The sequence below is a fragment of the Silurus meridionalis genome, chromosome 18, assembly GCF_014805685.1.
Source record: "Silurus meridionalis isolate SWU-2019-XX chromosome 18, ASM1480568v1, whole genome shotgun sequence".
Taxonomy (NCBI): Eukaryota; Metazoa; Chordata; class Actinopteri; order Siluriformes; family Siluridae; genus Silurus; species Silurus meridionalis.
Window position 1 is genome coordinate 24,081,627 of NC_060901.1, and position 27,900 is coordinate 24,109,526.

Consider the following 27,900-nt stretch of genomic DNA (forward strand, 5'->3'; position numbering starts at 1 on the left):
TCATTCACAGCTCAATGCTGCCCCCTTTTGACTGCTATTTTTATAGACGTTTTGCATGACATCCATCACACAGTAACAGCCCAAAAAACCTCAGAACATTTACTTAGCTGTAATAAACTATTAATCTTCAATCTAAAATACTCTGCGTTCTGCAATAACTATTGACAGGATTCAGATTCAGACTAAATAAACCACCGAAAAATGAAAAAAAAAATTGTAAACAAGATTGATCAAATGAATCAAGTAAATAAAACGTACACTACACTACACTGAACACTTCCACCACTGCCACCATCAAGCTTCACTTTTGCGATGGTTTTGTGGAGGTGATAAACAGTACCTGATTTCCTCCAGACATAATGTTTAGAATTGTGGCCAAACAGTTCAATTTGGGTTTCATTTATTCATCGCTCCTTAATGACGCTTCTTTTTTCTGAGTGTATGAGTGAGGGAACTTCTCAGGGCGATGGTTGTGCACTTCGGGTCCTGAACAGGTTCAGTCACTGTGACATGATATAATATTCGATGCGACCGTGCAAAAAAAGACTCGTGCAGTCCCCAGGCAAGATGGCGCTCTGGGTGCACCGCATGTCTCCTACGCCTGAATCCACCACAGACAAAACAAGTTGTAAACCTGATTGTTGGATTGCTGTGTGTTTGACCGGTTATGTTTTTATTCGCTCATAAATAAAAGGAACGACTGATTTTGTGAAATGTAGTTGAGTAAAAGTTTCCCCAAACGGAAATACAGCAACTTAGGAATCACATTTACTTCGTTACTGTCCACCACTGATCCGATCAGAGAATATTGTTCCACACTCTCATGTGAGAGGTTTCTCTGCCATAAATCCTAGTTCGGTGGAGCCTGCAGTGATTTTGTCCTTCTGGAACTTTGTCCCATCTTCAGGAAGGATCTTTGGAGCTTTAGAGGTGACCAAGAACCCAGATTGACCATTGGGTTCTTGGTCACATCTCTTACTAAGGCAGTTCTCCGTCATTGCTCAGTTCTAGAAAAGGTTCTGGCTGTGCCACACTTCTTTCATTTGAGAATTATGGAGGCCACTGTGTTCTTGAGAATCTTCAGTGCAGTAGCAGTCGGTAGCCTTCCCCAGATCTGTGCCTTGCAACAATCCAGACATGATTGTTGCTCTACAAAAAAAATATATATATATTGTTTTCTCCTTGCTAACATGGAGACCTGGCTAACAGCTCCCTGACTATCACACCTCTCCCTGTTATCAGAGTTTAATATAACACACAAACTCACAAATCTCACGCCCCTGATTTAAAAGTTTCATCCTGAACTCTGGAGGGAGGTGTCTTCAGCTGGAGAACACTGTGCAGTTGGGGATGGTTCCACTTCAACAGCCTAATGATCCATGAAGTTTTTATGCTGGATTTTTCTGCTACAACGACTCAAGACCACATGTTGCACAAACAGTTTGTGCCCAACACTGCACACCTCAACAATTATGAACTCCAGATGAAATTCCCTTTTGATTGTGGTTCCTCCAAAGGTTTCTTCCTCATGCCATCTCAGGAAGTTTTTCCTCGCCATACTCGATTATTAGGGATAGACATTTATAACAATTATACTTAACTAACTTATAGTCATCAAACTTATATATTAAAATAAAGTAAAGCTGCATTGAGACAATGTTCTGAACATTTTCTGAAAGCTTTATAAAAAAATGAATTGAATTGATTCTTCTAATCATGTAGCCTTGTTTCTGCTTTCCTGTTTAGTCTTGCTGACTTTACTCAAATTTCCCTATGAACTGTGTTTTACTCCTTTTTGGATTGTGTATTTTGGATCATGGACTTTGATCTGTTTTAACAAATGTAGTCTCAACCCCCTCCTATGTCCCAATGTGTTGGTTATCTGGATACCTAGAATCACTCTGGTCCCCAGGTGGCACAAAAGTTTACCGTAACACCAGTAGATTACAAATTTAAAGCCAGTGGCAGCTCAGATGCCACATGCCCCGAGAACATGTCCTCGCATTATGCCATAATTTACCTTTCACAGTTTACCTCACAATTCACTCGATACAAACTGACCATATAATCTATTATCATGGTAGCATTACGCATCATATTGTTTTAATATAAGTTATTATATGCATTTGATGCTGTAATGCTATTATTGCATTATGTAATTATATTGGGATTTTTTATTATTATCATAATTTAGGTTTATATACAGTCTACAGGAATGCATGATAATTTATAAGAGCCGTGCAGGAATAAATTCACTGTAGCCTCAGGCTTTCGCTTTTTAAATTCTTTTTCTGTCTGAGCAAAAACATTTAATGATATAATGAACAAAAACAGATGTTAGTATTAAAAAAAAGATGGAGGCCGGCTGCTGGGTTGGGGTCAGGATTCAGGATAGAAAATATGATGGGGTGAGGGCGATAAAATAATGTGTGTGCGGGATGCGGGAGAAAAAAATAAAAAATAAAATAAAATAAAACAAAAAATAAAATAAATATATAAATATATATATATATTGTTTTCTCCTTGCTAACATGGAGACCTGGCTAACAGCTCCCTGACTATCACACCTCTCCCTGTTATCAGAGTTTAATATAACACACAAACTCACAAATCTCACGCCCCTGATTTAAAAGTTTCATCCTGAACTCTGGAGGGAGGTGTCTTCAGCTGGAGAACACTGTGCAGTTGGGGATGGTTCCACTTCAACAGCCTAATGATCCATGAAGTTTTTATGCTGGATTTTTCTGCTACAACGACTCAAGACCACATGTTGCACAAACAGTTTGTGCCCAACACTGCACACCTCAACAATTATGAACTCCAGATGAAATTCCCTTTTGATTGTGGTTCCTCCAAAGGTTTCTTCCTCATGCCATCTCAGGAAGTTTTTCCTCGCCATACTCGATTATTAGGGATAGACATTTATAACAATTATACTTAACTAACTTATAGTCATCAAACTTATATATTAAAATAAAGTAAAGCTGCATTGAGACAATGTTCTGAACATTTTCTGAAAGCTTTATAAAAAAATGAATTGAATTGATTCTTCTAATCATGTAGCCTTGTTTCTGCTTTCCTGTTTAGTCTTGCTGACTTTACTCAAATTTCCCTATGAACTGTGTTTTTACTCCTTTTTTGGATTGTGTATTTTGGATCATGGACTTTGATCTGTTTTAACAAATGTAGTCTCAACCCCCTCCTATGTCCCAATGTGTTGGTTATCTGGATACCTAGAATCACTCTGGTCCCCAGGTGGCACAAAAGTTTACCGTAACACCAGTAGATTACAAATTTAAAGCCAGTGGCAGCTCAGATGCCACATGACCCGAGAACATGTCCTCGCATTATGCCATAATTTACCTTTCACAGTTTACCTCACAATTCACTCGATACAAACTGACCATATAATCTATTATCATGGTAGCATTACGCATCATATTGTTTTAATATAAGTTATTATATGCATTTGATGCTGTAATGCTATTATTGCATTATGTAATTATATTGGGATTTTTTATTATTATCATAATTTAGGTTTATATACAGTCTACAGGAATGCATGATAATTTATAAGAGCCGTGCAGGAATAAATTCACTGTAGCCTCAGGCTTTCGCTTTTTAAATTCTTTTTCTGTCTGAGCAAAAACATTTAATGATATAATGAACAAAAACAGATGTTAGTATTAAAAAAAAGATGGAGGCCGGCTGCTGGGTTGGGGTCAGGATTCAGGATAGAAAATATGATGGGGTGAGGCGATAAAATAATGTGTGCGGGATGCGGAGAAAAAATAAAATAAAATAAAATAAAATAAAAACAAAAAAAATAAAATAAATATATAAATATATATATATACATGGTAAAAAAAAATCTGAAAAAAAAAATAAAAATTGTTACGGTTATATACGGTTAAACTGGTATTTTTACAAAAAGAAATCTACAAAAATTTCCAAAAGTCCAGATATTATCAGTCCGGTATTAAAGTGACAGTTGTGCAATTTATGTAAAATAATTGCACAACGGATGAAACCTCTTAATAACCTCTTTATCTTTGTTAAACTGCTTTAGGATGATGTCCTTTGTTAAATACGTCATACAAATAAAACTGAATTTGTTGGTACTTAAACCTTGAGTCTCCAAGACAGAGGAACTTGTCTGGATGTTGTGTAAATGATAATATGTGCCAGAAAACACTTTTACAAAGTGCTGGCACTTGAGATAATGTCCATAAATGTTAAATAAACAGGTATACGACCATATTATTGACTGTACACTTAGGCAAGGCTAGTTAGCAAAATCAGTCTTGTTTGTCATTGCACACTCCAAATGCATGTGGTTTAAAATTTCAGCACCTCCAGTGTAAAACGTTTTCCTCTGGCCTTGCATTCATCTGCCAAGTTCCCACTCATCAAGGTTTCCTGATAGAGGTGATCAGAGTACACCATGTGTATGTGCAAACAAGGGACCAGAGAAAAAGTGTTGTGGGTGAAACCGGTTCAAAACCCTTTGTTGTCATTATACATTAAGCTTCTGGTTAAGACTTTCTCACTATTCGCTGGGGTGCAATCAAACATCCAAAACCCGACACTAAAGAATTACTGAACAGTGTAGATGTAACATTAGGAACTGCAAAAGTTGATACACATTACAGTAGTGGGTGTAAAGCAGTCTAGCTGTCTGCTATTACTATTAGTAATGGTTGTGGTGCAAATGATAAATTTCAAATGCCCATTAAATCTAACAAAGCAAGGAAATTGGATTGCTGGATAATGTAGTGAAATGTCACATAATGATGTGACATCATGTGGCCCCATCCTTCAGAAAATACTTGCAAACATGTGACACGTCAAAACACTCTTACAGACGCATACAGTTGCACTGCAGGTCTTTCCTTCACCACATCCATAAACCTCCTCCTTGGTCTTCCTCTTTTTCTCCTTCCTGGTGGCCCTATTATCAGCATTATTCTACTGATATACCCCATGTCCCTCCTCTACACATGTCCAAACCATCTCAACCGCACCTTCCTCACTTTGTCTCCAAAATGTCTTACAAGCACTGTCCCTCTCATAAACTCATTTCTGATCCTGTCCATCATCGTCACTCCCAACGAAAATCTCAACATCTTCAGCTCTGCTACCTCCAGCTCCACCTCCTGTCTTTTACTCAATGCCACTGTCTCTAATCCATACAACATCTCAGGTCTCACCACAGTCCTACAAACTTTCCCTTTTTTCCCTTACACTTGCAGATACTCTTCTATCACAAATCACTCCTGCTATCACTCTTCTCCACCCACTCCACCCTGCCTGCACTCTTTTTTTCACTTCTCTAACACACTCTCCATTACTTTGCACTGTTGACCCCAGGTACCTGAACTCCTCCACCTTCTCCACCTCTTCTCCCTGCAACCACACCCCTCCACTGCCCTCCCTCTCATTCACACACATGTACTCTGTCTTACTCCTACTGACTTTTATTCCCCTTCTCTCCAGTGTGTACCTCCACCTCTCCAGGCTCTTCTTCACCTGCTCCCTACTCTCACCACAAATCACAATATCATCCGCAAACATGGTCCACAGACACTCCTGTCTGACCTCGTCCTTCAACCTGTCCTTCACCACTGCAAACAGGAAAGGGCTCAGAGACGATCCTTGATGCAGTCCCACCTCCACCTTGAACCAGTCTGTCATTCCTATTACACACTTCACTGCTGTCACACTGCCCTCATACATGTCCTGCACCACTCTCACTTACATCTCTGGCACACGACTACCTCATACATCACTACAACTCCTCTCTCCACAATGTTGTATGCTTTCACTAGATCTACAAACACACAATGCAACTCCTTCTGACCTTCTCTATATTTCTTAAAGCAATAATGGGTCTGTGGTGCTCTTCCTCGGCATGAAACCATACTTTTGCTCACAGATGGGCACCTCTTCTCTCAGCCTGGCTTCCACTACTCTTTCCAATAACTTCATGGTGTGACTGATCAACTTTATTCCCCTGTAGTTACTGCAGGTCTGCACATCTCCCTTGTTCTTGAAGATCAGTACCAGCACACTCCTTCTCCATTCCTCAGGCATCCTCTCACCTTCCAGAATCTTGAACAACCCGGTTAAAAACTCAACTGCAATCTCTCCTAAACATCTTCATGCTTCTACTGGTATGTCATCTGGTCAAACCAACTTTCCACTTTTCATCCTCTTAATCGCTGCTTTCACTTCATCCTTACTAATCCTATCTACTTCCTGCTTCACCATCTCCACACCATCCAACCTTCTCTCTCTCTCTCTCTCTCTCTCTCTCTCTCTCTCTCTCATTTTGCTAATTTTTAGCTGCTCAAATTACTCTCTTCACCTTCTCAACACACTCTCCTCACTCGTCAACACATTTCCATCTCCATCCTTTATTGCTCTAACTTGCAGTACATCCTTCCCAGCTCAGTCCCCCTGGCCAAGCGGTATAAATCCTTTTCTCCTTCTTTAGTGTCCACCCTCTCATACAGCTCCTCATATTCCTTTTCCTTTGCTTTTACTACATCCCTCTTCACCTGCTGCTGCATCTCCTTCTACTTCTACCTGCTACCTACTTCCCAATTCTGTTTCGCCAACCTATTTCTCCTTATGCTTTCCTGCACTTCCTCATTCCACCACCATGTCTCTTTGTCTTTCTTTCTCTTTCCAGATTTCTCTTGCTTTTGCTTTTTTTTTTGTCGTTCGTAACCAGGGTCTCGAACCGACCTGGTTTAGTGATTCTTTTGTTACAATGTAAGCAGCTGCAGTCTTTTGGGCCAAATCACTCCAAATGTACAGTACATGAATTCATTTCTGACCAGGCCTCATTCACCACAATTTTTATTACAGATTCTTTTACACTATAGTAACATTTAATTAAGTCTTCTTACGTCTTTATAAAATGTATAAATTATTAAGTCAAAGACAGAGACATAAATAAATTTGGTAAATAGAAAAATTATTTGCACTGATTTATCAGTCTAGTATCTATTGTGTTGCTTTAAGAAATGGATCCCTGATTCAACAATTATTCATACACTCCTTACTAATTAAACAGAAGATTCATTAGGCCTTTTTAAAAAAATGTTCTGTCATTATCGATATTGCTTTTACAAGTTGTGTTTCGAATCTATAAAATCCAGAAGGCTGGTAATAATAAATGGACATTATGTGCCACCCAGATGAGGATCGGTTCCCTCCTGAGTCCCTCTCAAGGTTTCTTCTTTACAGCATATAAAAGTTTTTTCTTGCCATAGTCACCACTGGCTCACTCACGAGGGATAAACGTATTAGGAACTTATAAGGCACTAAACTTATACATTACAGTTTCATAAAATATCTATAACGCTGCTTTGGGACAATGTTCATTTTTAAAATTGTTATGTAATAAATGAATCGAATTTAATTGAAATACATGAAGGCATTTTTAAAATCCGACCACTAATTATACTCAATAATGATCTACAATAGTGCATAAGTCTGTACACAATATTAGTTTGTATCACAGAGTTAGAAGCAAAGGAACATTTTTATTGCTAGTCAGGAGCTAATTAACTATAATCTGTTAGTTCAACAATTAAAGAAAAAAACAGAATTAATGAAACACAGGGTAGTGACCCCACGGTTTACAAAAACATTTTGTAAGAGACGCACATGGATTGACCCTGAGGTAAAGGAATCATGAAACCCTCAGCACCCCCTCCACCTACATCCCTGTTCTATAGAAAAATTCCTGATCCCATTACTCTAGATTAGATCATATGAAAAAAGTTAATCATTAATCATAACACACTCACACTCGAGCATGGCAATGTGAGGTGGTGTCCTCTCCAATTTCATTTGGTGACCAGAGTGGAAATTTCCCTGCAGTAACCGCCCCCTCTGAGCTGGGCTGGACTCTGGTAGGCAACATTGACAGACAAGTAGTGACTGCATGGGCACAAGCTCCAAGAACCCCACACAACATCAACATGAAAACCGGTGTGGAGCGCCTGTTTGACGAACTCGGCCACTTTAAAAGGTAGATTTGGTTTGAGTCGTTTGTTTATTTGTCATATATATATATATATATATATATATATATATATATATATATATATATATATATATATATAGTTAGTATTATTGTGTGTGTCATTGTGCATTGTTGTGCAGTGTTGTGACACTCAAAGGAGTCCTTTATTCAGCATGGAAAAAAACAACAAACCTGACACATCCAATGTAGACACATTTGAGCAAATTCAACTCTTATGCTTAAAATGAAGTGTTAGACATTCTAGACATCAGAACATAAATTCAGAAATATAATAAATCCATAGTAAGTAAGCAGTGATCTATATTAAGATATTTTTTAAAAGCATTGTCATCTGATACATGTTGACCATATTTAAGACATGTTAATGTCCAGGATGTGCACTATATATCCTCGAGTTTGTGGACACCTGTCTATCACACCCATATGTGGTTCTTCCACAAAAAACACACAGTCGTTTAGAATGTCTCGGAATACTGCAGCATTAAAACTTCCTTTCACTTGTTCAGACGTGTTTCAGCATTACGGTGTACTAAACAAGCTTCACGAGGACATGGTGATATGAGGCTATTGATGAATCTTGGGTTTGGAAGAACTTCAATGTCCTGCTCTAAACCATGACATCTTTAAACTTAACTGGAACACCCCGATTGCACTTCAGATCTCCTCGGATGAGCTGAATCATCACAAATCCTCACAGCTACACTCCAAACCCTGATGGAAATCCATCCCAGGAGATTATTATTAGTGAAGAGGTAACAAAATCTCTAATGAGATGTTCATCAAGCACATGTGTGTGTGATGGTCAGCTGTCCACCAATGTTATGCAGTGTTCCTCCTAGTGCCAAGTTCAATTGTGCAATCTTACATCCTTTTGAGGAAAAGTTTTAGACTTTAGAATTGTTTCTTATCAGCAAGAGTTCAGAAAATAAACTGTAAACTGGCAATAAATGTGCAATAAAGAACTTTCAGTAGGGCGTTTTGGGTTGATGTTTACTATGGAAAGATGAAAATGCTGTGCTGCTGTGATGAGTGGGCATACATACAGAAATCTCATTCAGACTGTGGTCACATCAACTCATATCAGTATGTGCAGTGCTGCTTCACATTTCCGGGAGTCATGGTTTAATCCTGAGCTCAGGTGTTCCTCCAAGTTCTCCTGTTTCCTTCTGTCAATACCATGTCAGTGGGTGGCCTGACTAAGATTAATTGCCCCTGGTGGATCCTAGCCCACCTCATGCTTAGTGTTTTTGGGAGAGGCACAAGATCCACCAGTACCCTGGTCAAGATAAAGATCTTGCATTGCATTGTACTTAATAAAAGTAAGTAAGAGTTCTACAGTACTATATAGAAAATGTTAAATTCAGTTTGATTGTTTTGAATAAAACACATCTGTGCCACATGAAGAAAACAGTCATATGGGCTACTTGCCCTGAAGTGTGAATGCAGCCTTAGAGTTATTTTTATAGTTGCTTGATGTGGCCTTGAGTGCTGTCATTCAAATGAATTTGCTATTGTGCAAATAGCAGCACTGGAGAGAACCTTGTTCTTACGTCATTGCCATTGCTGTGTCAGGAGGCCATATCTTAGAGGCCATATCTGTAGCATTTTTTAACCTTGCTCCTCCTCCATCCATTTCTGTAGGGTCTATATTTTTACCAGTCATGCTACTGTAAATTTCGCTGGAAATTCCATATTAGTTGTACAGTCATTTTCAGAACGTGTATTGTGTTTATATAAATAACCATATTATCGTTGTTCAAAATATAGTGGATTTTCCAATATCATAAAATGGATTTTCAGTACTTTTTAGGTCCAACTGCATTTTTGTTGAAGTGAGATTACCTGATTTCCTTCCTCTTTCTTTAGGTTTCAGGCCTGTCTCTACTTTGCTGCAGTTTTCCAAGCCATTTCTTGTGGAATTCACTACCTGGCCTCTGTTTTCTTAGTGGACACACCAAAGTTTCTTTGCAATGCTCCATTGAACATCACCAATGTCCTCTACAAGAACCACTCAGCAAACTCACTGGAGGAGATCTGGCCATTTTACACTCCTGGACACGGGCCAGTGGTGGTCCGGACAGTTAACGGAGAGCAGTGGGAACTTGGACCGTGTCGCAAAATGCTGCGCCACTTTACCCAAGACTTTCAGTATGAGTTTGTTGGCAATAAATCTGTGGAGTCATGCAGGGGATATGTGTTTGATCATAGCCAGGTAGAGCAGAGCATTGTCACAGAATGGGACCTGGTGTGTGAGAAGGAATGGCTTGCCAAGATTACACAGCCCACCTTTATGATGGGAGTCTTGATCGGGGCACTGCTGTTTGGAGACATGGCTGATAGGTACGCACAAATATGTCCATTCATATAAACATATATCTGTGGTGTTTCAGGTAATAATTATTAAACAAATACTACATACACTACGTTTTGGGTGATGGCAATACAATTGGTAGCATCGCCACCTGACAGCTCCAGGAACCATGATTCAAACCTCTTGTTACCAACTAGAGTAGGTGCATTGCACCGAGAGTGTGTATGTTTCATCCAGGGTGTATATCCAATATTCCGAGAATACAATGTAATGTTGTCAGCAGGGTCATTATGTGCAGGATATAATACCATAATATAACATAAGTCTCTTCTTTCTTCATCTTTCTCCAGAATCGGCAGACGCCCCATTCTGATGGCTACGAGTGTGTGCCAGTTTGTATTTGGCATCACTGTGGCATTTACAGGAAACTATTACATTTTCATATTGATGCGCTTTCTGCTTGCTATGGTAAGATTCTTACAGTGCTAATCAAAAATGTGGAAATGCTTAGTCTTTTATCGTATATGAGACGTGTTTGGGGGGACACTTGGGCTCATTGTCTTGTTGTACGGTGAAGTCGGTTTTAATTAGCCGCACCGCAGACTGAATTGCATGCTGTCTTCTGAATTGCATGGTAGACATGTTGGTTCAGTATTCCAACCTTCTCTGCTTTAAAACAACCCCAAGCCATTAAGAGTCAAGAGTCCAAAAGCTTTAATGGTCATTTCAACCATATATAGCTGACGCAGTACACAGTGAAGTGCGACAACGTTCCTCCAGAACCCAGAAGCGCTAAGGATTAGTAAGTGTCCTCGCCACATCCTGGTGCAAACAGTGTAAGACAAGACAGTGCAAAAGACAATACAAAACAGTGGATACAGGAGTGCACGTGTAAAAAAGCCTGATGGCTTGAGGAGAAAAACTGTTGCACAGTCTGGTTCTGCTTCGGAACCTCTTTCCTGATGGTAGAAGAGAGTGTGTGAGGGGTGTGTGGGGTCGTCCACAATGTTGTCGGCTTTGCGTATGCAGCGTGTGGTGTAAATGTCCGTGATAGAGTGGAGAGAGACGGCGATGATCTTCTCAGCTGTCCTCACAATCCTCTGTAGGGTCTTGCGATTCGAGACGGTCCCTCTATAGAACATAGTTAGAATGGGGGGAGGGAGATGAGCTTTCCTCAGCCTTCTCAATGAGTAGAGGCTCAGTGCTCAGTGTGGTGGTGCCGGAGATGCGGTTCCCGATCCGGACTGACTGAGGTCCCGCAGTCAGGATGTCCAGGATCCAGCCATTAACCTATTAAGCTTCCACCTTCATGTTTGACTGTGGGGGTGAAGCAGTATGCTAACATCTTCTCTCCTGTACTCCATCATCAAGTTTTTCTAGAGCCAGAAATGTCACATTTGGACTCAATATTGTTAAAAAAAATACGTTTTTGAGTCATCCACTGTTCAGTTTTCTTTTTTTTTGCCTTTTGCCTGATGCACAAAAGAAACACGCATGTCTCAAAAATCACCAAATACTAGACCATGTTTTTCCTTGAAGTGAAAGTACAAACAATATCACTTTAAAGGCCAATATTCAAATCTTTTTCTTATTGGAAAAAAGCCCATTTTCTGTATCCTTATCTAAAATTGAAAAACATGGAAGCGTCTGATAGCAGTCAGTGCAGCCAGAACTGTTAAGACAAAAAACATGCTGTGCTTCACCACAAAACCCCAGGACAAGACCTATAGTAAAACTAGAAGAGCTAGAATAAGTACAGCCTAAATATCCATGAAATTACTGACAAAACATTAAACACGGATTTGGATTGTAATTAACATCAACAGTCTACTAGCATGGTTCAGGGCCTCAGGGTGCATTTAATTGCTTTTCCTGCTCATCTTAAAAATAATGGAACTGTAATGATGGACATTCGGCGTCACCCAGATGAGGATGGGTTCCTTTTTGAGTCTGGTTCTTCTCAAGCTTTCTTCCTTATGCAGTCTCAGCGAGTTTTTCCTCATGCCACATTCAAATCTGGCTCAGTCATTAGGGATAAACTTACAATTATATGGAACTTATACTTTTATAAACACTTTATCTCTATAAAGCTGCTTTGAGACAATGTCCATTGTTAAAAGTGCTCTACAAATAATTTTTTTTTAATTAAATTAAATTGAACAAAGAAGACATGGATGTTTGCTTCCTGTCTATTAGAATTAACAGGTGCAGTAAATGCTACTAGAAGAGCAACACTGCATTAAGGTTCATCTTCATGCTAGATTTCTGAATGCAAACACAAGCGCTCTCATAACAAGTAACCTAACTACCTATATACTGTTATCTACATGTGTAATTGTTGTGTTAACTATGAAACAGCTTTACAGATGTTATCCGAACAGCAGAGGTGTAATGTGTACCTGAAAATCATACTTGAATAATAGTATGCAAAACTGCTAAGTATCTGAAGATCTGATTAAAACAGCGTATTGAATAATGACCATAGGCATAAACCAACAACCTCTTCAACATGCCAGAATGAAAGATTAAATAAATTGGTCAAAAAAATAGTAAAAAGTAGTAAAGCAATCTGTCGAAAAATGATTTTTAATTAACAAATACATTTGTAGTATTATGTCCCAAAGCAGATGAAGAATAATTTGTATTCAATGGACAAATCAAATTAATGTAAATAATTTTAGATAAAGTAAAACCACATTTTGAGAACTGACTGTGATTTGATGCAGCTCTCTGTCTCAAAGAGGACAATATTTTTATTCAACTTTAAAAAATGTATTTGAGTATTATTTTTGACTGAAAATGAGGCCATCAGTGCTAAAAAAATCAGGCAGCAGATGTGTTTAGGGGAGTGTTGAACCTTAACGACGTCCCCAACAGAGGTGCAAAATGTAATTGGTAACATTCATTGTCAATGAAAATATAGTGAAGTAAAAAGTAAATGTATTGCATTATTTGAGTTGAGTAGAAAGTAATTGTTGCTTAAATCTTTGATTCTCAGTAAAACTAGAATGTAGCCAAAAAAATTACTTAAAAACAGTAATGAAGTACATTTGCTCAAATACTTTATATCACTTCTGAACAGCACCTGAATGAACCTGAATATCTATAATGATCTAAACCAATTTTGATTGAGATTCAATTATGTTATCAACCCAATATTCACTTCAGTTTTATGACTGGTTCATTGAGCAACATAAAAATTCCACATTCTGGATTTGTTAAGCCATTTCTTTTGATGATTGTGTGTGAATGCTGTCACTAGGCATGTTCTGTATATGTGCATGCATTGTTCACTTCATTATCTGGATAGTTTTAGTTCTATTTACCTCTACAGAGTCATCATTTTTCTCAAACATCGCTACTATTAAACTCAATATCACTCCAATGGAGTTTTGAACTGAAGTCTACATGCAAACAGTTTCACCAAAATCAAAAAAAGATTGTTTTACTTATGTACTTTATCACATTTAAAGATTTTCCATTGTCATCATCTTTCCCACTCCTATTTCCCCCTCTGTTGGCAGGTGTCAAGCGGATATCTTGTCGTGGTGTTTGTGTACGTTACCGAGTTCACAGGCAGCAAAGTTCGGACGTGGACATCCATGCACGTGCATGCAGCATTCGCGATCGGCGTAATGGTAGTAGCCCTGGTGGGTTACCTCGTCCGAGTCTGGTGGCTTTACCAGATCATCCTAACCCTCAGCACCTCACCTTTTCTGCTGTATTGCTGGACGTTTCCCGAGACACCATTCTTTCTGATGGCCAAAGGACGACACCAGGAAATGCAGGAGCTCCTGAATACCATGGCTCAATGGAACGGAGTGGAGCCCCGACTGAAGGTACTGATACAGCTGCATAATTCCCTTAAACTCTAATTAATATCTGCATATAAACCCCAGACCTCAGTCTGTGTGTGTTTGTGCAATGCCGAGTAGTTGTTTGACATCTTAGTGTTTGTTAAAGCCTCATGCTCCCAGTATAAAATTAACCTAAACTCCTTTGCAGAGTAGATGCATTGTCACATATACATTATACCACACTGACAAATTCTTTCTTCACATATCTCAGCAATGTTAGGAAAGCTGGGGTCAGACCGCAGGTCAGCATTATACAGCACCCTGGAGCACAAAGGGTTAAGGGTATTGCTCAAGGGCCCCAAGTGTGGCAGCTTGGTGATACTGGGGCTCGAACCCCTAAACTTCCGATCAGTAACTCCTCTCTTCACATGGTAACTTAATCAGCTGTGAGATCAGCTGGTAAATTATATGAATATGAGGATGTTGCCTCACTGGATCACTCAAAGCTAAAAGTGATAACAGTGAGGTAAACCTCTTGAAGTAGAGCCAGCACTATCACTTTACCACAGACTGGTGGCAGTATTCAGTGCCCTCTGAGTCTGACAGATGTTTTTTCACTTGTTTACTAGATAGCGTGAATGTTTTTATTCTGACATCTAGGGTTCCTGTTTATGGACTTACTTACTAAAATGATCGATTTTAGATATATATTATTTATTATAATTATTATATATTATTATCATATACTATATTTTTGATTTGTGATAAAAGAGTATCTGCAAGAATGAAAGGGAGAGTTTATAGTACTGTGGTGAGACCTGAGATGTTGTATGGTTTAGAGACAGTGGCATTGAGTAAAAGACAGGAGGTGGAGCTGGAGGTAGCAGAGCTGAAGATGTTGAGATGTTTGTTGGGAGTGACGACGATGGACAGGATTAGAAATGAGTTTATTAGAGGGACAGCGCATGTAGGATGTTTTGGAGACAAGGTGAGGGAGGCGAGATTGAGATGGTTTGGACATGTGCAGAGGAGGGACATGGGGTATATCAGTAGAAGAATGAGGACTGAGGATGGAGCCACCAGGAAGGAGGAAAAGAGGAAGACCAAGGAGGAGGTTTATGGATGTGGTGAGGGAAGACATGCAGGGAGTTGGTGTGAAAGAGGCAGATGTAGAGGACAGGGTGGGGTATGGAGACGGATGATCCGCTGTGGCGCCCCCTAATGGAAGAAGCCAAGAGAAGAAGAGGAAGATTATATACTATATTTTTATTATTTAGAAAGTGACCAATAATTTGTGACCTATATTTGATACGTAGATCGATTTCTCCTCACTAAACTGTCTCTCGACTACGTTGTCTCATCACCGCAGCTGCTACGTGAATGACGTATAACAACACTACGGAGAAGGAGGCGTGTCAATACAAAGACAACACAAGACAGTGGGGGACAAATTCACAAAACACAAAATAGCACTGACCAGTAAACCTACTGTGTTGAGAAGCCTGATGGCTTGAGGAGAAAAACCTTTGCACAGTCTGGATGTGACGGCCCGAATGCTTGAAGAGTGAAGAGTGTTTGGCTTTGTAAATACAGCATGTGGTGTAAATGTCCGTGATAGAGGAGAGAGAGACTCCACTGATCTTCTCGGCCGTATTCACAATCCTCTGTAGGGTCTTGTGATCTGAGACGGTACAGTTCCCAAAACCAGGCAGTGATGCTGCTGCTCAGGATGATCTTGATGGTCTCTCTGTAGAACATAATTAGGATGGGGGAGGGAGATGAGCTTTCCTCAGCCTTCTCAGGAAGTAGAAGGTGCTGCGGGGGAGATCCTTTGATGCTCAGTGGCGATTGGCCCATCTGTGCTCTCCTAAAGTCAATAACCATCTGTTTAGTTGCATCGTATCGTTGGCTCAGTTATGCCGCATCCTTAGTTATTAATGTGCACACCCCTAATACATTTACATATACAATGAATACACTGTTATATGCCGAAATAAATGTCCAGTAAGTATATAGAACATACAGAGTGGAGCAAAACTGCAGGATGATTAAAGCATCAGTGAGCTATCAGTGTCCTAGCAATGTAGAGTAGAGTTCAGTAGGGTGATGGTGGATTGGAAAATGGCCCTGAACCTGCTGGTGCATATGTTCCTGTATTTCCTTCATGATGCATTCTCCCTGTGTTGCAGGTGTTAGAGCTAATAGAGGAAAATGCACTTTTGAAGGACAGGCAGCAAAATGACAGCAAGCTGACGGAACCAGAGAAGAAGCTGAGCATCCTGAACATGTTTGGTAGCTGGAAGATGGCAGGACGCAGCGCCACATGTTGGGCAATCTGGTTCATCGGCTCGCTGGGTTACTATGTGTTCAGTCTGGGCTCTGTCAACCTGGGAGGAAACCAGTACATCAACCTCTTCGTGGCTGGTAATTTGTGTGTGTGTCTGTGTGTGTGTGTGTGTGCGTGTGGCATATAGGAATGTACTTACTCGTATATGCATTTTACAGTAGGATTTTATATATTTTTATTTATATACTAAAATGAATTTATTCGAACATTTATTTTTATATAAAGGAAATACAATTCATGTGAGTTAGAAAACAACAAGAGCAAAGGGAGAGACACAGATTTTATATTTTAAGCTTCTCAAACTAACATTTGTGTGATTGTTCAATAAAATGAACAATATATTTCTTTCCCAAACGCAACACAAAGTTAGAGAGACACGACTGTTTCGGAGGTCTTTGAATGCGGTTGCATGAAATTTTCCCTTCACTTGAACTAGGAGACCCAAATCTGTTCCAGCATTATAATACCCCTGAATGAATATGAATATGTTCTTTATAAGTTTAAGTTTGTCCCTGATGGCATAAGGAAAAAACCTTGAGAGGAACCAGACTCAAGAGGGAACCCATCCTCATCTGGGTTCCCCCGAATGTCTATTCATTACAGATAAACGATGTTGCGGGGTACAGTGATGATGATCAGAGCAAACTGTAGTCCTGAGTCAGTGTAGCAGACTGTTGACATTAACTACAGTCCAAATCCATCCTCAAAGCTCCTGTTCTTACTTCAGAATTTCATTGAACCACCCAAGGCGTTGATGAGAAACCGTCCCCAGCTGCACAGAGTGGCCCCCAGTCGAAGAGAACACTATCCAGAGGCAGACCTGAACAAAGTGGGAAGATCTGCAGAGGGATGAGGGGCAGGAACAGTGGTCACTAGAACCTCAGGAGCATGATTAACTCAGCTGAGAGAGAGAGAGAGAGAGAGAGAGAGAGAGAGAGAGAGAGAGAGAGAGAGTTGGGGACTCCGGCAAGACTCGCTATGGCAGCATACCTACAAGGGAGAACCAGAAGTTAATGAGGGCTCATGACCAACATGAGCGATCTCTGGGATAAGAGACGACCCACCACACCACCGTCAACAAACATGGTGTGAGAGTGAGGGGACGACAGCATACAAATATCCCAGTTCACCAAACACTCCATATCCATGATCCCTCCAGATCCCCTCCTTTACCTAAGAAAAATCTCCTGATAAAAGACTTGAACACTGAGACTGTGTCTGAGTCCCGAACACTGATTGGAAGGCTATGCTTGACATGACAAGATATGCTTTACATAGTTTGGAGTGGAAGATCTCCTGCTATAGAGCTCTGACCTCAACCCTATTGAACACCTTTGGGATGAATTCAAACACTGACTGCTGACTCCTCACTTCCTCACATTCATCAGCACCTGACATTACTAACACCCTTGTAAGTGAATGAGCACAAATCTCCACAAGCACCCTCCAACATCTTTTGGAACATCTTCCCAGAAGAGTGAATGTTATTATAAGTGCAAATGGGGACTAAATATGGAATGGGATGTTTAAAAGGCATATAGGAACCTTATGCTCAGGTCTCCACAAACTTTAGTCCTTTCAGTGTATCTCAATTCTCAAAATGACAAAGTTTCATTCATTTTTTGCAACTCGCAGGTAGAATGTATTATAAATGCATCCATAATCAAATGTTAGTGTTTCTATAGTAACAGCTAATTCCCAGGGGTTTGTGTTTGACAGACGCTGCATAAGACTAATAAAAAATGAATGTTTGCGCTTTTAATTACTGAGTCACTGCACAGAGCACTTTACACTTTCCAGTTTCTGGGTAACATGACAAGCTGTGCTTCTCTACAGGGAAGGAAAGTTAGTATAGGTTCTATAAATAATGTACTGGGTCCGTGATTCAACGACTGTGATTTATTTATTATAGATACGTATCAGCTGACGCCGGAGATTGAAATTGATACACATTGTTTTTCTCCCATAGGCTGAATAACTTCATAGTCCCTAAAAGTGAACAATCTAAGAACCTTGAGAATCCCTGCATTCAAATCAGTAACAAAGTACATGTATTCTAGTTGCTCAACTGTCTTAGGTCTTCCTTGTCTCGTCTTCCTCTTTATGATGCGCCAAATGTTTTCTATGGGTAAAAGATCTGGACTGCAGGCTGGCCATTTCAGTACCCGGATCCTTCTTCTACACAACTATGATGTTGTAATTGATGCAGTATGTAGTCTGGCATTGTCATGTTGGAAAATGCAACAACTTCCTCCAGCTGTTCCTTATATGTACATTCAACTTTTCCGGCCTCTTATTGCTACCTGTCCCAACTTTTTTGGAATGTGTAACTCTCATGAAATCCAAAATGAGCCAATATTTGGAATAACATTTCAAAATGTCTCCCTTTCAACATTTGATATGTTATCTATATTCTATTGTGAATAAAATATACGTTTATGAGATTCGTAAATTATTGCATTGCTTTTTTATTCACAATTTGTACAGTGTCCCAACTTTTTTGGAATCGGGTTTATAGCTCTACATGGATTGTGTACTTTGTTCACCATTGATTAAAACTGACACTGGTGTTTGGCAGGTGCTGTTGAACTGCCATCCTATTTAATTGGCTGCTATGCAATGGACCGGGTCGGGAGGAAGATGACATGTGCTCCATCGCTGATGCTGAGTGGAGTTGCCTGTATGCTCATCATTGCAGTGCCTCAGGTACAGATATTTCAATTACTAAAAACAGAGTAGAGGAAATAATGGTTTAAGAGTTTTGGATAGTTGTGTGAAACATAGGTGAATGAACAACTCAAGTTTCATTTACCTGTACACGTATGAGTTGTACCACACAATCATCAGGTGAGGGTTATGAAAAGTCTCTTTTTGTTATTGTTCACAAACAAAATCATCAAAATGTTTAGTTGTGTTGTCAGTATGATGCTGCACAGTTACAGTATTGCTTGATATTAACTATGGTTTGAATCACATTGACTAAAAATGCACAAAATTTGACTACCTTCTGTTTGGCATCTATAAATTTCTGCAGCACAAATTCATTTATTTGATTGAATATTTGATTAATATCGATTGCAAGAGACCAGACAGGATTCACACTTTTACTGTACTGTAAATGTTTGTTTGTTTCTTTAGTTGTTCATCCATTTTTAGAATTTATAATCCTGAGTTTTGCTCTGTCTGTATTCACTCTCCAATTGAAGGTTCACAAGATTCACCTTTGACCTGTTTTAGAGAACTAGTTGATTATTGGTTGATCTGATGTCGTACACTCGCCTTCATTAGTGACATTCAAGAAATTCATCAATTCAACACATTTACAAAATAAAAAGTTTAATAGAAATTTACACTTGACAGAATCTGACAACTGGTTTAACCATTTTGCATTCAATGACATAAATGAACTGATGCTGAGATGTTTTGTGGGTTAAAACTATTCAGGTGAAACCAGTATAATATATTTTGATCAACATAAACATAAACAACTGATCATGTAGGAAACAGCAGACACTTGTACACAATCGATTTAATTAATGTACAAAAGCATTCGCAGTTTGATCAAAGCAACAATAAATGTTTTTATGATGTGCACACTTTTATACTCTTAGTTGAACAAATGAAGTTTGTTATTTATTATACTGAAGTAAATTATTACTGAAGGTAATTATAGCAAATTTTGCCTCAACAGTAGCTGGTTGTTCTTGGGCGGACAGGCAGGCAGGCAGATTAGATAGCTAGATAGCTAGCTAGCTAGCTAGCTAGATAGATAGATACATACATACATACATACATACATACATACCGTATTTTTCGGACTATAAGCCGCTACTTTTTTCCCACGTTTTGAACCCCGAGGCTTAAACAATGAAGCGGCTAATTTATGGATTTTTCCTGGGTTTTTCCCGGTTTCACAAACTTCAACCTAAAAAACTGAACCCCATAACATTAGACCAACGAAAAAACGCACCTCACCTGTGTTCTGAGCTGCACGGCTTTAGGAGAAAAAACTTCCACCGGTGGTGATTTTTAAACGCATGACGATGCAAAAAGAAATAGTTGTGAAAGGAAGGAGGAAGACAGTGAACAATGACTTTCTTGGTCTGCTACTGTTTAGATACAAGCCGTGGTAGCGCGTTGAGTCTGGGTTAAGGGAGAGCTCGCTAACTCCAGTTGCAACAGAAATCATATAAGCACAGACAGGTTTCCAAAACTCGTGCTTTTTTATTTTTCTTGGCAACAGCATTACGGGTTAGTCAAAGAAACTTAGAAATGAGCATCAGAAAATAATAAGGACATATTCCTCGCTCTTGCACACACGCAGTAATAGTGGAAAAATGCGGCGGCAGGCTTTTCCCAAAATACCGCTCTGCTCTTAAAGGAGCCACAACATATTTCACCCGTTACACCGTGTAACAGACACTGTCTTGAGTACATTAGTTTCAGTGTAGACACTTCAGTGTGGGTGCGGCTTATATATGGGTGCGCTTTATAGTCCGGAAATTACAGTACATACATACATAAATACATAGTACAGGTATACAGCAACAAAATAGACTTTAGCATCTACAGAAAGTACAAATAGTAGCAATCGAATTCAGTTTCCAGCTTAAACACTAGCTGTCAGGTGCAAAAAATGACTCAGTAATATTCCATAAGAAGTACAGATCCCTGATCAAGTGAGTGATTGGAGTGTGTGTATTCAGTGTGTGTCAAAAACATGTTCGGTTAAAACACATTTGTCGGCATCTGTATTGTGGATCAATCTTATAAAATGCTATAGATATACTAAAATGATTTCTATTTTTAATTATAGGTACACTAAAATATTACGATAATTATAAATTGAATTAAAATATTTTTAAGCAGTTTTACCATTACCGCTGCTGTATATATGAATTATTAGACCGTTTTCCATAAACACATTTAACCCAGTGCCTAAAACTTTATATAAACTGTGGGCTACTGCATGTCTGCTGCCGAGTCACACTTATAAATAGACGTGTTTTTGGTGGGTGTATGGTAGCGGATTTGTACATTAGGGGGTGGGGACGGTCGAGTTAAATCTAGTGTTGTGGAGTGTCATGTATCCGTGCTGATGAAAATGTGCACTATAGCACAACTGGTTACTACTTTCAGTCATTGTCAGGTTATGAGTTTGAATATTGAGTACTTAAGGCTATTTAACGATCACTTGGTAAAACTATCTGCAAGTGTGCACAGAATCTGTGCTCTGAAATGTCCTCTTTATTTTGGATACATGCAGAAAACGCACACACACAAAGGTGTAAAACGTCCTTATACTGTAAAATTACGACTTACAGGTCCAGGACAAGCTGTTCTTTAATCATTTGGGGTTCTGAAGCCCATATATTTTCCAGCACATATAACAACTGTGCACATCACATGGTCTCTAAACACTTTATTCTACTCAAGGCCGTGGTAGAACTTCAGTCCTGATTCAGGAATACTCTCGCATAAACTGGGAGTCATTCACGAGTTGTTCTTAACCACTGTGCACTGAAATTCATTTTCTTTTCTTTGTTACTTTTGTCTGTAGGACTTTGAGATTTTGGCTGTCATCTTGAGCATGACGGGGAAGTTTGCCATCGCCATCGCATTTGGCCTCATTTACCTGTACACGTGTGAGCTCTATCCAACAATCATCAGGTGAGGAAAGTTCCTTGTATGTCCAAAGGTATTCAGATATTAGCCCTAGTGAATTTAGCAATAAATGGCACATTTCTGGCACACGTTTTATTGAATTGAATATATTTTTATTTGCTTAGCGCTTTTAAAAAGTGGACTATATCTACATCTAACCTCAGAATAAAAGCAGGTTAGCATAGCACAGAACTTCACATATAGGTTGCCACATATCTAACAATTCTTCTGATAGAACATATCTATCAGTTGCCCTCGTCAAATGTAAATGCGATGTAAAAAAGAAAAAACTAGGACGGGGATGACAAAGTCCCCAAGAACATTTTCTCTATAATCTAGACAATATTAAGTTCCAGATGCCCAGGACCAGCATGCGCAATGCCAGTTGAAAACTTGAGCAATGTAGGAATGTTAAAAAGTTAAAGAGAACCCCTGGTCTTGTTGTAAAGCTTCATAAACTCATGAATTGACCTTTCCTGCCATATGTGGTTCTTCTCCAAACTGTTATCACAAAGCTGGAGACACATAATTGTACATTGTGCTCAGTTGAATAATGTGGAAACCCAAACCTTTTGTTTGTCCCTGTGTACAAAGTGAGCTCCATAGTTTACATATTTTGGAGAGGAAGATCTTGAGTGGCCTGCTATAGAGCTCTAAATTCAACCCAACCAAACACCTTTGGGATAGTATCTGACATTACTAACACTCTTGTGGCTGATGAACACAAATATCCACAAACACACTCCAAAATCTAGTGGAACATCTTCCCAGGAGGGTGGAGCGAAATATAAGAGCAAATTTGGACTAAATATGAAATACAATGCTCAATATATACACACACACACACACACACACACACACACACACACACACACACACACACACATATATATTTATGTGATTATAAATACAAAAGGAGTATTTATGTGTCTGCAGGTCACTTGCAGTTGGAAGTGGTAGTATGTCATGTCGTATTGGAAGTGTGGTGGCTCCATTCTGTGTTTACCTTGCAGATGTCTGGACCTACCTGCCTCAGGTAAACACAAGGCTGACCTGTTACCAATTATCATCTATCTATCTATCTATCTATCTATCTATCTATCTATCTATCTATCTATCTATCTATCTATCTATCTATCTATGTATCTATCTATCTATCTATCTATCTGGCTGGCTGTCTGGCTGGCTGTCTGGCTGGCTGGCTGGCTGGCTGGCTGGCTAATATCAAAAATCCTATTTGTTAGAAATAGCAAAATTAAAGACCGAATAAACTGATGTTTTTTGGTTAAAAAACTTTTTACGTCACATTTGTTTCTATTCTTCTGCCATGTAGCTCATCGTGGGTATCCTGTCTTTCATTATTGGAGTTTTGTGCCTCTTCCTGCCAGAGACACTGGGGGAACCACTCACCTCCACATTGGAGGATGCAGAAGCTCTGGGCACAAAGACAAGCAAGAAAACAACAAGCGAGAATGACATACACATGAACCCGGCTGACAACAAAGCCTGAGTCAGAAGAGGCAGAATGAATCTCTACAGCTTGTGATCACTTGCTGCACAATTCTTCATAACTCCATATAGACTTGGGGATTTTTTTTTTAGCAATAGATGACAAAAACGCATCAAAAGCATCAACGGTGGTAACAAAAGTATAAATGGAGGACTTGTTGACTGGAGTGTGAAGCACGTTAATGCTTCATGTTCTGAAGTTTAAACTTCAAGACTGGTCTGTCATGAAGAATCTGATATTTTTGTCATTTTTTATGGGTCCAGGTTCTTTTTTCCGTTCTTCTTTGTCTTCAGTACTAAAAGAAACAGGTGGCCAAGGATGTAAGAAAACTGTAATCTGTAGAGTTCGGTAAGATGATCTGCTGCTCAGTTTTATTTAGTTTTTTTTTACAATTGAACAACGTGTGTTTTTGTTGTATTTATTGTAGGTGCTACAAGAGAAAGTGGGAAGTAACCCCATTGTTTAAGATACAAGTGAAGTGTATAACGTATATTTTATATTAGACTACGCACAACACTGTTCCAGTTTCATACACTGGAGCTGAAAAGTCTACAGTCAACTGACCGTGTGAGAGATGAGTGATATTTTGTAAAGTCATGTATTTATGTGACTAAGACTGTACGTGAAATAGGTTTTTTATTTTGAATGTGTATAGAGTGCAATCAAATAAGCGATTTCTTTCTGCAAACAAACTTAACTTCACTGCCTTGCACATGCCCTGGATGGACCAAAGAGTCTGTGACTGGACTAAGGTGCATAAAGGTTTGCACATCCTTCAGTTTTCATACCAGCCGTTGTTTAAAGAATATCACTGGCATTTTTGTTCAATTTAAACACCATGTAGTATTGATGCACATGTATTTTAGTACTGCTGGCTTTTCCAGGTGTTTCCTCGATACAATGATATAATTACAGGAATTGTAGGATTGTTTATTGTTTGTCTTTTATTATATGGTTATGTAATATGACAACGGTGATACATTTAGCTAGGAAATGCTATACAAGGATGAGAAAACAGGGTTATTTCACTGCTCTTGCTCAGGCCTGCTCACAGCTTTGCTGATAGAGGGAATGTGTGCTTGTCTTTGTGGTATCAATGCAGATGCAATGGCAATAGTAGTAGTGTTAATAGCATGGGGAAGTGGTTGCTCAAGTAGTTAAGGCTCTGGATTACTGATCAGAAGGTCGGGGTTCAAGGCCCAGAATTGCAAAGCTGCTGCTCTTGGGCCCTTGAGTAAGGCCCTAAACCCTCTGTACTCAAAGGGTGCTATATCATGGCTGACCACAGCTTCCTAACATCACTGGGATCAGCCAAGACATAATTGCACTGTACTTATTTTCTTACCTGCTCCAATTTAAATGAGCGTGACTATTGCTTATAATATAACAATTGTACAGGTTGCATGATTTTTTCCCCCTTCAATTGAACTAGGAGACCCAAGCATGTGCACCTGGGCCCCTGTGCCCTATGTGGAAGATCTCGAGTGGCCTGCTATAGAACTCAAACCCTACTCTACACCTTAGCGATGAATTGGAAAGCCACTCTCCTCACTTTACACACATACATAATCTTAAAATCATATATTCTCAATGATAAAAATCAGCACAATTTATTTTTCCATATACTGTTTATGTCTCTGTGGTTGCCAGATATCTTCACTACTGTATCTGGACCACATGTTTAAGTTACTCTGTGACCAGAAAGCTTTGAGCTGTTTTTGGTCCCTTTTTTCTTATTTCAGCGTAATTTGAACATCCAGCATGATCTGTCTAACATTTTAGTGCCAGACTCCATGTTGGCAGCTAACATATGATGACACACAGCATCCAAATATTTGTTTTCTTTCCTTTTAGATATATCTTTTAGTTTTAGTCATTAAAGAGTACTTTGTTGTGATTGGAACACTTTTTATGGAAGTCCTCCAGTATTAGAAGCCACAGCTATTTGTGTGTATACTCAAGATTATGGAATCTTAATTATACACACCAAACTGGAAGCTGTTATACTAGCCAGTTTGAGGACAGAAGTACTCCTTAATGGAATTTAACCACTAAAAAAGCCAACCTTTTTTGGAAACTCGTTTTTTTCCTGGGTCAATAACATCATTGGTATCTGAAATTTCGCCTGTTAAGTACTCCTAGCTTTGTACTGATTCCCCTTGAAATCCCAAGGAAGCCATCTTGCTTTCTGAGCAGTTTTTCATGTCCTTGTGGTAAATAGAGCATTCATTTAATAACCTGCCCAACAACATTTCCACAGCTGTCTCCTGGCTGTCTACCAGAACTGACCTAATTCTCTTCACATACTCAAGGAATCCCTTTCCAAGCCATTTGGGCAACAAAGTAACATTTTCCAAACAGGTCTGAAAGTCTGAATGTGTGGCTGAATGTTGATTTGTAGCTCTCAGGATATTTCTAAAAAATGTAAGATCCCTGCTGCTTGCCTGGTGGATCTTGTAAAATTGCACGAGTTTGATTGGCTGATTGCTGATAGCTGTGCGACAGAATAGCAAAACTATACAAATGGCTACTGAGCACAACAAATCATGAAAACGTCCTGACAGCTTGATCGCACCATTTACAAATCAGGTTTAAGCTGTTATTAGCTCTTCATTTGGGAAAACAGCATGTGGTTACTACCCTGAGGTTAAACAATGGTTTAAACAATCAAGATACAATGTTAAATGCTAAAATGAACCACATCAAAGCTTTAAAACTATACATCTAAAATCTTGAGGATTCATAATCTAAGCACTTACATCCATTGTCTTTAGAATTATAAAAGGTGGACTGGAAGCAATAAAAGTGTTGAAGGATACTAATTTCCAGACTAAATGCCAGAGGTAATGACGAAAGCCATCATATCAGAATTCACATATGCATAGGAGAGAATGCGGATCAAGTCTTGTCTCTAATAGGTCAATAGTCGGGGGCAAATTTTTTATGGCAAGTATTCTCTTGCTTGGTTGGAATGAAATCTTGGAGCCGCACAAGCCCATTTTGGATAAGACTGAAGACCCATGATTGTTGGTGCACCATTCGGCAGAACAAATGTCCTGATTGCTAAGCACCTGTCTGAGTCAGTAGTACTGACAAGAACATGTGCTGTAAAGTATAGACCCAAGGAACATTTCTGTAGTCAAGCATAAGCAAGAAGACTTTATAAGATTTTATGGAAAAACCCCAAACAGTAAATGAAAGATGTAGAACTGAGACAAAAAAAAATTCAGTGTGTAGCCTATGCTCTGGGCAAATGCAATTATACAATAGAGGCACTGTGCAAGCCTGTGCCAGGGTATTGGCTAATTCTCAGGGAGGTGTGTCAGATTATTTGGAACATCATCATGCAGAGTAGAAATTGATCTGTTTGTGAAGAGATAGACTGCTCCGTGTTTAGTTCGGTTCACGGTCAGGGCAGAGACTAAGGTGTTTTGGAAGGACGCATTGATGTACCACTGGCTAGCATGCGTGTACATAGCAGTACTGCCTGGGCACCAGGAACAGATTTTTTTTTTGTTGGGTGTGAAAGTTTTTACAGTAAATCTGCCAAACATTTTCAAAGGCCAAACAGTTATGCATTAGTAAAGGTGTTGTCATTCACAAATGCAAAGAAGAAGGTATGCGTGAACATGATCCAGTAACGCTGCCAATCTCTCTGGGTCAAAGGTCATTTAAAACGTACCGAGTAATAGTGGATTCTTACGTTTTTTTTGGAGACCATAGACACCACATTCTCCAGAGTTAAGAGCAAAGTTACCATCTGGCTTGTTATCAATGCTTAGATCATAAAGCTCTGCTCTGATAGTATGGAAGTGCATATTAGTGCCTGTGGAATGGACAGCTTGCACATATGGAAAGGCTCCATTAATGCTGGGCAGTTTATACCGGTTTTAGAGCAAAAATGCTTCTATTTAGAAAAGGTTTTTCTAGGGAAGGCCTTGTATATTTGAGCAACACAATTCTAATTGCATTAATTGCAATATCATGACTTCATAGTTTAGTGTATCATGAAAAAAAAAAATACAACAAAGGACACCCAGAACTGTTGAGCAGACAGAATCCTGTATAAGACACATATGGGACAACATTCCTCTCCCAAAATCCAGAACTGGTCTCCTCAGTTTCCAGATGTATGGACAGAGGACGTGCTGCTACACCGTGGTAACATGGCCCTGCTTTAACTTTTTTGAGATGTGTTGCAGCCAAATTTAA

At 39.2% G+C, this 27,900-nt stretch overlaps 1 protein-coding gene across 1 annotated transcript; it reads left to right on the forward strand.

Moving 5' to 3' along the window:
* Nucleotides 1-7,953: 7,953 nt before the first annotated feature.
* On the forward strand, nt 7,954-27,900 carry slc22a16 (solute carrier family 22 member 16). Its single transcript, XM_046872530.1, has 9 exons — nt 7,954-8,044; nt 9,926-10,399; nt 10,721-10,838; nt 13,895-14,209; nt 16,357-16,591; nt 19,093-19,220; nt 22,075-22,184; nt 23,115-23,214; nt 23,512-27,900. The coding sequence occupies exons 1-9, from the start codon at nt 7,995-7,997 to the stop codon at nt 23,686-23,688; spliced, it is 1,707 nt and encodes a 568-aa protein (XP_046728486.1). The 5' UTR covers nt 7,954-7,994; the 3' UTR covers nt 23,689-27,900.